Raw genomic sequence first — 11,398 nt, 5'->3', positions numbered from 1 at the left:
TTGTTAATGTGTTTTCTTGCAAATTCTTCATCGGCAAAGGGTGGGTGAGGCAACGCACACCCAGCGTATGCCCCCACTGAACTGTAGTATCACATCCCAGGGTAAAAAAATAAATAGCATAATAATAATAATAATAATAATAATAATAACAACATTTAACTACTAACAGCTACACTACAACATTCTTTAAGTTAACAAGCAGGAACACAACACAAACTACACAGAATAACAATAATAATAATAATAATAATAATAATAATAATAATAATGTTTACGTCAACCTCTACAATCCAACACATACTACAACACAAAGGTTTTACAGTGTACATTTAACCCCTTGGACACGGCCGGGCTGAGAGCAAGCCTTGAGGCATATCTGAGAATGCCGTGCGCACCAATTTTTAAACGTCACCACTGAATATACCTAGACTTAAGCCATAAAGCTAAACATAACCATCATGTATTATATATCAGCATAAGGGTAATTAAATGGCGCATGAAGACAAACACAAATTCACTAATAATATTGAGGTGGATACATAAACTTACAAGATATGCAGTACTGTGTTGATCATTTATTCACTGAAATTTACTCCCTTATTTTAGCAGTGATGGGTAGATAGGCTTGTGGGGAGGAGAAGTGCAGGAGAGGGGAGAAATTAGAGTGTGTAAAATACCACTTGACACAGCATGGACCAGCAGGGTGCATCAATGGGCTGCCTCCCCTGATATAGGCAACTCACATTCCTATGTATTAATAATGAAAGCTATGCTGTTGTATCATGCAGGACCCATATTCTGAAAGCTCTCGTACAATATCCGGGAAAAATTTACATGATTCCCAGAGAAGTCATCCAGGACACAGCATACATGTGTCCTCGGATATCATACCAGGGCGGCGAGGGTGAGTGTATGTGTCCCCGTGTTCAAGGGGTTAAAACAAAGACATGCACTAACAAACAAGAACAAACAGTAACAGTAACAAACCAACCTAACCAACACAAACACACACACACACTACAGGTAACATAGACCCTCATTCTGGTGGCACCACTGGGGTTGGATCCTCTCTGCCGGCACTCCACGCTGAATGAGACGCTGCCGATGGTGGATGAGACGGGATTCAGCCGCACGCCAACCGGTCGACGGATTGCTCCACAGCCGCTCACCCATCGCAGACGCCCTGGGCCATAGCTAGAGAGAGAGAGAGAGAGAGAGAGAGAGGTTACTGGCATGATCGGTGAGTACAAACTTATTTTTTTTTCTTATTTCTTTCCTTATCTTTTTTTTATTTATGTGTATATCTAAGGCTAGGATAGGAAGGTGACACACACACACACACACACACACACACACACACACACACACACAGCAAAATATTATGAATCAAAAGATGAAATTAGAGAAAAAATCACAAGGAAAGGAAGGGAAGGGAAAGGGAAGGGAAGGGAAGGGAAAGGGAAGGGAAGGGAGGGAAGGGCAGTAAAGGGAGGGAAAGGGAAGGCAGGGAAGGGAAGAGAAGAAGGAAGGAGGGGAAGGGAAGGGAAAGGAAAGGAAAGAAAGTTAACCAAAGATACAATATAAAACACTAACTCAACCACACACACACACACACACACACACACACACACACACACACACACAGTCAACCAAGAACCCACCCAACCATCCGCTCACCCACCTTGGTGTCCATATTACTGTCATCCACTTGCTCAGTCCACAGCGCTGCCTCTCCACCAAGAATCAGGTTGACATGTTTTGAGCCGGTGAGGTTGAGGGCGATTGCATGGGGGTCATTATCATAGACCTTCTGCCACCCTATATATGGGCTGCACCAGTTGTTCCCTTCGCCGACCCATGCCCCGAACCCACAGTCAAAATACAGCGCGTCGTAATTACTGAATATAACCCGATAGCCTTTGTTCAGGAGTTCCGCGATGAGGGGGTCGGCGCCCGTGGTCCAGATCTGTATGATATATTGCGATGCGTTGAGGAATCGGTGTGCTCGGCCGGCCTCCGTCAAGTGACTCGTCCATAGAATTCCTGGCACCTCGACACCTTGGTTGGCAGCAGTGAGGAGTTGCCGAGACCGTTCCTGTGTGGGGGTAAGGTTGGTTGAGTATGGGGTGGGCTACGAGGGGTGTCTGGGGTGGTATGGGGACAGAATATGATAGTACAGGGTGTGATTTGGGGTAGGACAGGTGGGAATAAGGGGTAGGACTGGTGGATATAGGGGTAGGACAGGATTTGATAGGGGTAGGACAAGTTGTGATAGGGGTAAAACAGGTGGGAATGGGGGGTTGGACAGCTGGGTATAGGGGTAGGACAGTTGGGAATGGGGGTGGGTGAGGGGTAGGACAGCATGTGATAGGGGTAGGACAAGTGGGAATGGGGGTGGTAGGACAGCTGGGTACAGGGGTAGGACAAGTTATGATAGGAAGAAAAAAATGAAAAAAAGGACATAATTTTTCTCATTCTGGACATCACAAAACAAAAGTGGATGAGTGGATGGATGACAAGTGGGTGACATCCATACCTGGAAGACACTCCACTGCTGGTAATAGGCATCCGCATTCAGCCCGTATCCGTTAGCAATCATCCAGGAGGTGATCTCATCCGTTGTGTTCCAGCAGTTGAGGTTGACCTGAGTGGATGAAAAGTGGATGAGTGGATGAAGAGAAGGAAGAAAGGGTTGGAGGAGGAGGAGGAGGAGGAGGAGGAAGAAGAGGAGGAGGAGGAAGAGGAGGAGGAGGAGGAGGAGGAGGAGGAGGAGGAGGAGGAGGAGAGAATGAGGAGGAGGAAGAGGAAGAAAAAAAATAGAAAAGGAACAAATGTAAGAATATGCAAGGAAGAGGAGAAGGAGGAAGAGGAGGAGGAGGAGAGAAGAAGGAAGAGGAGGAGGAACTACACACACACACACACACACACACACACACACACACACACAAAATGTAATGTTATGGAAATGGGAAAAAGCGTAGAAAAGAGGAGGAGGAGGAGGAGGAGGAGGAGGAGGAGGAGAGAGGAAGGAAGAGGAACTAGATACACACACACACACACACACACACACACACACACACACACAGACTCACCTCATCTCCTCCATAGTGAAAGAGGTCAATAGGGGCGAACATGTTGACCAGATCCTTGTATAGGGTGCCCAATACACTATAGATGTTGGGGTTAGCGAGGTTGAGCTGGCCGCAGGGAGGTTCGACACAGTACTCTTGCCATGGTTCCTGTAGCAATAGTAGTAGTAGAAGTAGAAGTAGTAGTAGTAGTTGTAGTAGCAATGTTATGACCTCTCTCTCTTTTTAATTCTTTCTCTCTCACTTTTTTTTTTTTTTCTCTCTCTCTCTCCCTCCTTCCCTTCCTTTTCCTCTCATTCTCTCTCCCTTTCTCTTCCTTTCCTTCTCCCTCACTATCAATTCTTCCTCCATTCTCTTTCTCTCTATCTAACACACACACACACACACACACACACACACACACATACACACACAAATATATCACTTACACAAGCTCTCCCTTCCTTTAAAAGATCAATTACAACACTCCCATTTCTTCCTTTTTTTGTCCCCTATCACAACATGTCCTACCCCTATATCCAGCTGTCCCCTATCACATCCTGTCCTACCCCAATCACATCTTGTCATACCCTATTCCAACTTCTATTTCTTTCTTTTTTGTCCCCTATCACAACATGTCCTACCCCTATATCCAACTGTCCCCTATCACATCCTGTCCTACCCCCATCCCATCTTGTCCTACCCTTATCAGAAGCTCTCAATCCCTCACACAAACACACACATGAACTCACCCTGGCAACGCACACTGCCAGCTTCCCGAGGCCTTGCAACTCCCCCCACTCCCATCCGTGTCCGACATGGGCCGGCGCGTCAAACTCCGGCAGGACGCGTATGCCCCTGACCTGGGCGTAGCGGATGACCTCTTTGACCTGGAGCGGGGAGTAGGTCTGACTGGGGGAGTAGGCACCGTAGTATGCCATGTTCGGGAGGGAGTCCAGCTTGACCGGGAAGGAGTGGGAGTCCGTGATGTGCCAGTGTAAGGTGTTGAGCTTGTTGGCCGCCATTCCGTCAAGAGTACGTCTGTGGGGAGGGGGGGGTTAGTGGTGGTGGTGGTGGAGGAGGAAGAGGAGGAGGAGGAGGAGGAGGAAGGGTATATATATTAGAATTAGAGAAGGGAATGAAAAGGAGGAGGAGGAGGAGGAGGAGGAGGAGGAAGGGTATATATATTAGAATTAGAGAAGGGAATGAAAAGGAGGAGGAAGAGGAGGAGGAGGAGGAAGGGTATATATATTAGAATTAGAGATGGGAATGAAAAGGAGGAGGAGGAGGAGGAGGAGGAGGAAGAGAAAAGATAAGAAAAAGAAGGAAGAAAAGGAAGAGGAGGAGGAGGAGGAGGAGAAAAGATAAGAAAACGGAGAAGAAAAAGAAGGAAGAAAAGGAAGAGGAGGAGGAGGAGAAAAGATAAGAAAAAGGAGAAGAAAAAGAAGGAAGAAAAGGAGGAGGAGGAGGAAGGGTATATATATCAGAATTGGAGAAGAGAATGAAAAGGAGGAGGAGGAGGAGGAAGGGTACAGATATTTGAAGAAGAAAGAGAGGAGGAGGAGGAGGAAGAGGAGGAGGTGGAGAAAGGGTAGATATTAGAAGAAGAAAGAGGAGGAGGAGGAGTAAGGGTAGATATTAGAAGTAAAAAGAGGAGGAGGAAGGGTAGGAGGAGGAGGAGGAGGAAGAACAATAAATAACAGTAATAGTGAATGAACAAAAAACAATAACATCAACGTCAACATCGCCAGTGCTTACTTAAGTGCCGCTATGCTGATGAAGTTCCTGGAGGTGTCAATGAGCAGGCCTCGGTAAGGGTAGGCTGGGGCATCTCTTATTGAGGCACTCGTGACAATTCCTAGGTAGCCAGAGTCCTGCAATCATTTATCTTGTTAATATTACGTACAACTTTCTACTCTAGCTCATCCCTGTACTGTCCAAAGCCCTTATGCAAGAGTTAACCAGCATCTTCATTCTCTCATCCCCATCACTGGTAAATACATACATACACACATACATACATAAATACACACAAACCACATGAACATATACTTACATCACCACAAACACATACACAAACATACATATATATACAAACCCAAACACCAGCACACACATACACGTACACACATACACACACTCACCATGTACTCAATCAGCTGTGTCAGAGTCTCCAGTCCGTGCCGAGCGCCATAGAAGGTCCCGGCTGATATCGTGGCACTGGTGACGCCGCCAGCTGTGGAGAGTAACAGCTGGTACCCCTCATTGGTGGACAGAGTCAGCCTGGGGTCGGGACTTGAGATCACCACCTGGAAACAGAATTAATAGCCTCTCATTATTTTTGTTATTATATTACTATTTTATTGAGCTAAAAATTTGTTATCCTCATTTACAGATAAATTAAGAAAGTTTCCAGACATTTTCAGACATATTTGGCACATTTTCAGACATTTAGCCATAGTCAGTGCAAGAGTTAACCAGCATCTACATTCTTTCATCCCTATGCTGGACAAATCCCTTATGCAAGAAACCAGCATCTCACTCTTTCATCCCTGTACTGTCCAAATCCTTTATGCAAGAGTTAACCAGCATCTTCATTCTCTCATCTCTCTCTCTCTCTCTCTCTCTCTCTCTCTCTTAGTCAAGCATCATCTAAGGTTATGTGATACTCCATTACACACACACACACACACACACACACACACGTACGTACCTTCACCACTAGGTCTTGGGGCGTCAAATGATGTCCTGTAACTACCGTCCACGTCGCCTTCCGCTCCTTAGGCCTATAACTCGGGTTGAGGTGTTCCAAGTTGTCCCGAAAGATCCCAAAAGCTTCCCGCAAGAGGTCGCATGCTTCACCTTGGCAGGACGGCAATAGGGTCACTTTGTCGGGCAGGAACTGGACGACCTCCTTCCCCAGGGTCACGGCAGAGGGGAGGGGCCATAGGACACCAGCCGCGCCACAGGTCAGCTTGCATTGGTTGAGGGAGGTGAGCGGAGAGATGCCGTCATACAGCTTTTTGGTGCAGGTTTGGTTGACGCATTTGTAACCCCAGGGAGATGGTAGCCTATGGGGGGAGAGGGGGATAAGGAGGAGGAGGGGGGGGTAATGCTGCTGCTGCTACTACTACTACTACTACTACTAAAATTACATGTGTGTGTGTGTGTGTGTGTAGCAATATGTATTTTTTTTTTTTTCTTTTGTGTGGTTCCTAAATGACTGGAAATTCTACTACTACTACTACTTCTACTACTATTACAACTACTACTACTAAAATTATATGTGTGTGTGTGTGTGTAGCAATATGTATTTTTTATTTTTTTATTTTGTGGTACCTAAATGACTGGAAATTCTACTACTACTACTACTACTACTACTACTACTACTACTACTAAAAATATATGTGTGTGTAGCAATATATATTTTTTATTTATTTAAATTGTGGTTCCTAAATGACTGAAAATTCTTTATCTAATATTTTTGTGTCATTCTTGAGGTTGTAAATATTTATAATCTTCCTCGATCTGATTCATTTTCTTAATATTTGTGGTATATATGCAGTATCATTTATGAAGATATGTGTATGTATGTATGTATGAATGAATGTATGTATGTATGTGTATCACAAAATAGTGCATGACTAATTGAATGACTGATTGATAATAATAATAATAATAATAATAATAATAATAATAATAATAATAATTATAATAATAATAATGCAATAAGATGTAGAACAGTAATAACAATGATTAGAAGAAAATAATAATAATAATAATAATAATAATAATAATAATAATAATAATACTCACAAGAAATTGGCCTCAGCCCCTCTCATCAACGTCATCACCACCACCACCACCATCACCACCACTCCTGACATCACCACCATCTTCATCCTGGGCCTCCTCAACCACCTCCACAACCTAAAAAAAAAATATATAGGCACATTAAGTTATATACAAGTTAGCAGTTACAAGTGGCCACGGGGGGGGGGGATTACTGGTGGCCACGGGGGGGGGGGATACTGGTGGCCACGGGGGGAGGATACTGATGGCCACGGGGGGTTACTGGTGGCCACGGGGGGCAATATATAGCCTTAGCAGCTAGAACGTAATCTTCTGACTAAGGGGCCACCAGTGAGCTGTCATTAATATCCTTTTAATTCACTCAATGAAAAACTTGGAAATTACGGTTTACGGTAAATTAGCAGAGAGAGAGAGAGAGAGAGAGAGAGAGAGAGAGAGAGAGATTAATTCATGATCAAATGTCATGGATACTTGCTTGCCCTGACCTTCAACCACACAATCCAAATACCCCGAAAGATATACCACATTTCACAGCTAAATACTAACTTCCCCAAGCTTATCCATGGTTCAAAGTATCCTCTGTAGTATATTAAGTATTGTCAAAGTATACAAAGGGTTGTGTATGCGTAGTTATGGAGAAAAAAGCAAAAATGTTAAAATAATGTGGAACAGTCGGCCCCATACCCCATAATGAATTTACGCTTTTCACAGCTAAATACTCACTTCTCCAAGCTTATCCATGGTTCAAAGTATCCTCTGTAGTATATTAAACACTTCCAAGATACACTAGACGGTGATCTATGCCTAGTTATGGCGAAAAGAGCAAAAAATGTGGACGCCGGCGGACAGCGAGAACGGTACGCCATGACACTTTGCTCAGAATCCCGCCAAATTGCAGACTTTTTTTTATATATTTACTTTTCTACAGTAATTTATAAGGAAAACAATAGGAAAATATATATGTTCATTCATTTAGTTCACATATTTGCGTAGTAGAGCGTGATTGGTTGATTGGTTGATTAGTTGATTGGTTGCTTGGGTTGAGGTGATCATAGGGAGCCATTTTCTTCAATATTATTCCTTCTACAGTAATTTATAAGGAAAAAAGTTGGGAAATATATATGTTCATTAATTTAAAGTTCATATATTTGCGTAGTAGAGTATATCTATAGTTGACTGATTGGTTGATTGGTTGATTGGGTTAGGTGATCATATGCAACCAGTTTCTTCAATATTATTGTTTCTACGGTAGTTAGTAAGGAAAATAATAGGAAAATATATATGTTAATTAATTTAGTTCATATATTTGTGTGGTAGAGTGTGATTGGTTGATTGGTTGATTGGTTGATTGGTTGATTGACTGGCTGACTGTCGGACTAAGTGACTGACTAAGTGAATGAATGAATAAATGGTTGATTGGTTGATTGGTTGACTGACTGACTGATTGGCTGACGGACGGAGTGACGGACGAACTGATTGACTGCTTGAGTGAATGAATGATTGGTTGATTGGTTGATTGGTTGATTGGCTGAATGACTGATTGATTAAGTGATTGATTACTTGCTTATTTGCTTACTTACATGACTGACTGATTGGTTGATTGATATAATGCATGGTTGCTTGATTGATTGATTGATTTTTTGCTTGGTCGGATGGCTGATTGGTTGATTGGTTGATAGATAAATAAATAGATAGATAGATTAGTTGATTGATTGATTGGTTGATAGATAAATGAATAGATAAATGGATTGATTGATTGAATGATTGATTTTTTGCTTGGTCGGATGGTTGATTGGTTGATTGTTTGATTGATTGATTAATTGACTGATTGATTGATTGTTTCCCTGCTTACATACTTGATTCATTGATTGATTGATTGGTTGACTGACACTGATTGACTGACTGACCGACTGACTGACTGACTGAGTGAATTAATGTTTGTTTGCTTGTTTGCTTCCTTGCTTGCTTGATTACTTATTTAATTGATTGATTGATTGGTTGATTGGTTGATTGGTTGATTCACCCAAACCATGCCTTGTTGTCAAAACGTTGTCAAAATGTTGTCAACGTTGTGCGAACGTTTCCGGTAAGATGGTATTTTTTTAATTGAAGATAAATTGATTGATTGATTGATTGATTGATTGATTGATTATTTATTTTCTTGTTTGAGTGGTTGGTTGATTGTTTAGGTGGTTGATTGGTTGATTGGTTGATGGTTGCTCGCTTGCTTCGTTGATTGGTTGATTGGTTAATTTGATTGACTGACTGATTGATTGATTGTTTGCATGCTTGATTGTTTGATTGACTGACTGGCTGACTAACATTGATTGATGGACTGACAGACTGACTGACAATTAAACGGACTGAGTGAATAAATGTTTGTTTGTTTGTTTGTTTGGCTGATTGATTACATGCTTGCCTGCTTGATTGGTTGATTAATTGATTGATTGATTATTTACCTGCTTATTTGAGTGGCTGATTGATTGGTTGATTGGTCGATTGATTGATTGGTTGAATGATTGATAGGTTGACTGGCTGATTGGTTGAGTGGCTGATTGATAGACAGATAGATATATAAGCGAATAGATTTATAGATAGATATAGATAGATAGAACAATATATTCGTAAAACCTAAAAAAAAAGAACACTGATTCAGGTGCTTATATGGATATTAAAACCCGGTAAAGAGTATAGATAGATTAATAAAGCTGTAAAAACACTAATATAAGCCTAAATATATTCGTAAAACCTAAAAATAAAGAAGTGAAAAAATGAACCCTGCAGATACTGATACAAGTGCTTATGGATATTAAAACCCGTTAAAGAGTATAGGTAAATTAATAGAACCTGCAAGAAAACATTAATATAGGCCTAAATATCCGGGTAAAACCTAAAAAAAAAAAAAAGTGCAAAAATGAACGTCGTTTTGGCGGGATTATCAGTGACACGAACAAATTGGAGGAGGGAGAGACGAGAGGTAATTTTTCCCTCCATTCTCTCCGCCAGGGCTTATTTTTGTGCTTTTTTTGTGTGCATTTATTCCCCGGGATGTACAGCAGCCATGGACGGACAGGGGAGGACAGAGGTGGACGGTAATGGACAGGAAGGACGGAGAGATATCATTTTTATTTTTTTTATTTTTTCCTCCAGTGATTCTATTATCTATTATACTATCCACAGCTTATTCTCTATTCTCTCTATTTGGGGGAGGATAGACATGGACGGGAAAAGACGGGGAGGACAAGGGAGGATAATGGACGGGGACGGACGGGAAGGGACATGGGGGGTAGGACAGAAGTTGACGGACGGGAAGGACAGGGGTTGACGGGGATGGACAGGAGCAGACGGGAAGATCAAAAGAATAGACAGGGATGGACAGGAACAGACGGGAAGGACAGGGGTTGACGGGGATGGACAGGAACAGACGGGAAGGACAGGGGTTGACGGGGATGGACAGGAACAGACGGGAAGATCAAAAGAATAGACAGGGATGGACAGGAACAGACGGGAAGGACAGGGGTTGACGGGGATGGACAGGAACAGACGGGAAGATCAAAAGAATAGACAGGGATGGACAGGAACAGACGGGAAGGACAGGGGTTGACGGGGATGGACAGGAACAGACGGGAAGATCAAAAGAATAGACAGGGATGGACAGGAACAGACGAGAAGGACAGGGGTTGACGGGGATGGACAGGAACAGACGGGAAGATCAAAAGAATAGACAGGGATGGACAGGAACAAACGGGAAGGTCAAGGGAGACTATAAATGGATGGGGATGGACATGAAACAGACGGGAAGGACAGTAACAGACAGGGGTGGACAGGAACAAACAGGAAGGACAAGGGAGGATAATGGACAGGGATGGAAAGGAAGAGATGGGTGGGGCAGGGTGTGACGGGCCGGGCATCCGTGTGGGGTCACCTAAACCAGTTCTTCTATGCCCTTAAACCTGTTACTGAGCAAGGTCACTGCCCTCCCTACCTAACTGTGACTCCCCATGGCCTGATCACGTGCTGGACTCGGAATCTCCTACTGACAAGAGCTGAGGCAGACTTCATTATTCATTATTAGACATATAGGCCTGTAATTTTGGTAGATTTTTTTGTGGGTGCTAAAAGGGCATTCTAGGCTGGAGGTGGAGGGGTGTTAGAGCATTTTTTGAATTTTTTATTAATAAGAACTTTTAGGGGCATTTTCAGGCCAGTATAGAAAATGTATAAGGGGTATAGCCCATCCAGTAACTGAGCAGTCGGGCAGTATTGAAGAGAGGGTAACCCACCTCTTGCAGCGTTAATACTTATAATATCAATTCTTTATTTGGCCCCTGAATCCAGTGCAGTAACAAATGGCTTCCAGAAAATAGAAGGGGGGTTAAGGTGGGCAAAACTCTCTCTGTTAAGGGGATCGAGGGGGGCGACGTCCTCTCTGTTAGGTTACGTTAGGTTAGGTTAGGTAAATTTAAGTTTATTCGCCATTCGTTGTGGGCCAGCGGAAATACGTATATTATGGTGAA

General features: G+C 43.0%; 1 protein-coding gene across 3 annotated transcripts in view; it reads right to left on the bottom strand.

Moving 5' to 3' along the window:
- Positions 1 to 121: 121 nt before the first annotated feature.
- The window catches only part of LOC126984363 (chitooligosaccharidolytic beta-N-acetylglucosaminidase-like), a 22,423-nt gene continuing 11,146 nt past the window's right edge, over positions 122 to 11,398 (bottom strand). For 2 of the 3 annotated variants that reach the window (XM_050837976.1, XM_050837977.1), the window contains exons 2-10: positions 6,885 to 6,998; positions 5,782 to 6,139; positions 5,213 to 5,377; positions 4,827 to 4,942; positions 3,821 to 4,109; positions 3,093 to 3,239; positions 2,537 to 2,644; positions 1,682 to 2,095; positions 122 to 1,194 (exon numbers count right to left, since the gene is read on the bottom strand). In XM_050837976.1, the coding sequence (XP_050693933.1) occupies positions 1,018 to 1,194; positions 1,682 to 2,095; positions 2,537 to 2,644; positions 3,093 to 3,239; positions 3,821 to 4,109; positions 4,827 to 4,942; positions 5,213 to 5,377; positions 5,782 to 6,139; positions 6,885 to 6,998 (1,888 nt within the window). In that variant the 3' untranslated portion in view covers positions 122 to 1,017. Of the gene's footprint in view, positions 1,195 to 1,681; positions 2,096 to 2,536; positions 2,645 to 3,092; positions 3,240 to 3,820; positions 4,110 to 4,826; positions 4,943 to 5,212; positions 5,378 to 5,781; positions 6,140 to 6,884; positions 6,999 to 9,340; positions 9,433 to 11,398 lie in introns of all 3 variants that reach the window. The other variant, XM_050837978.1, reaches the window with a different exon arrangement.

This window comes from Eriocheir sinensis, chromosome 57 (assembly GCF_024679095.1).
Source record: "Eriocheir sinensis breed Jianghai 21 chromosome 57, ASM2467909v1, whole genome shotgun sequence".
In the NCBI taxonomy this organism is placed as follows: Eukaryota; Metazoa; Arthropoda; class Malacostraca; order Decapoda; family Varunidae; genus Eriocheir; species Eriocheir sinensis.
The sequence above is the reverse complement of the archived record's forward strand: the minus strand, read 5'-3'. Positions and strand labels throughout refer to the sequence as shown.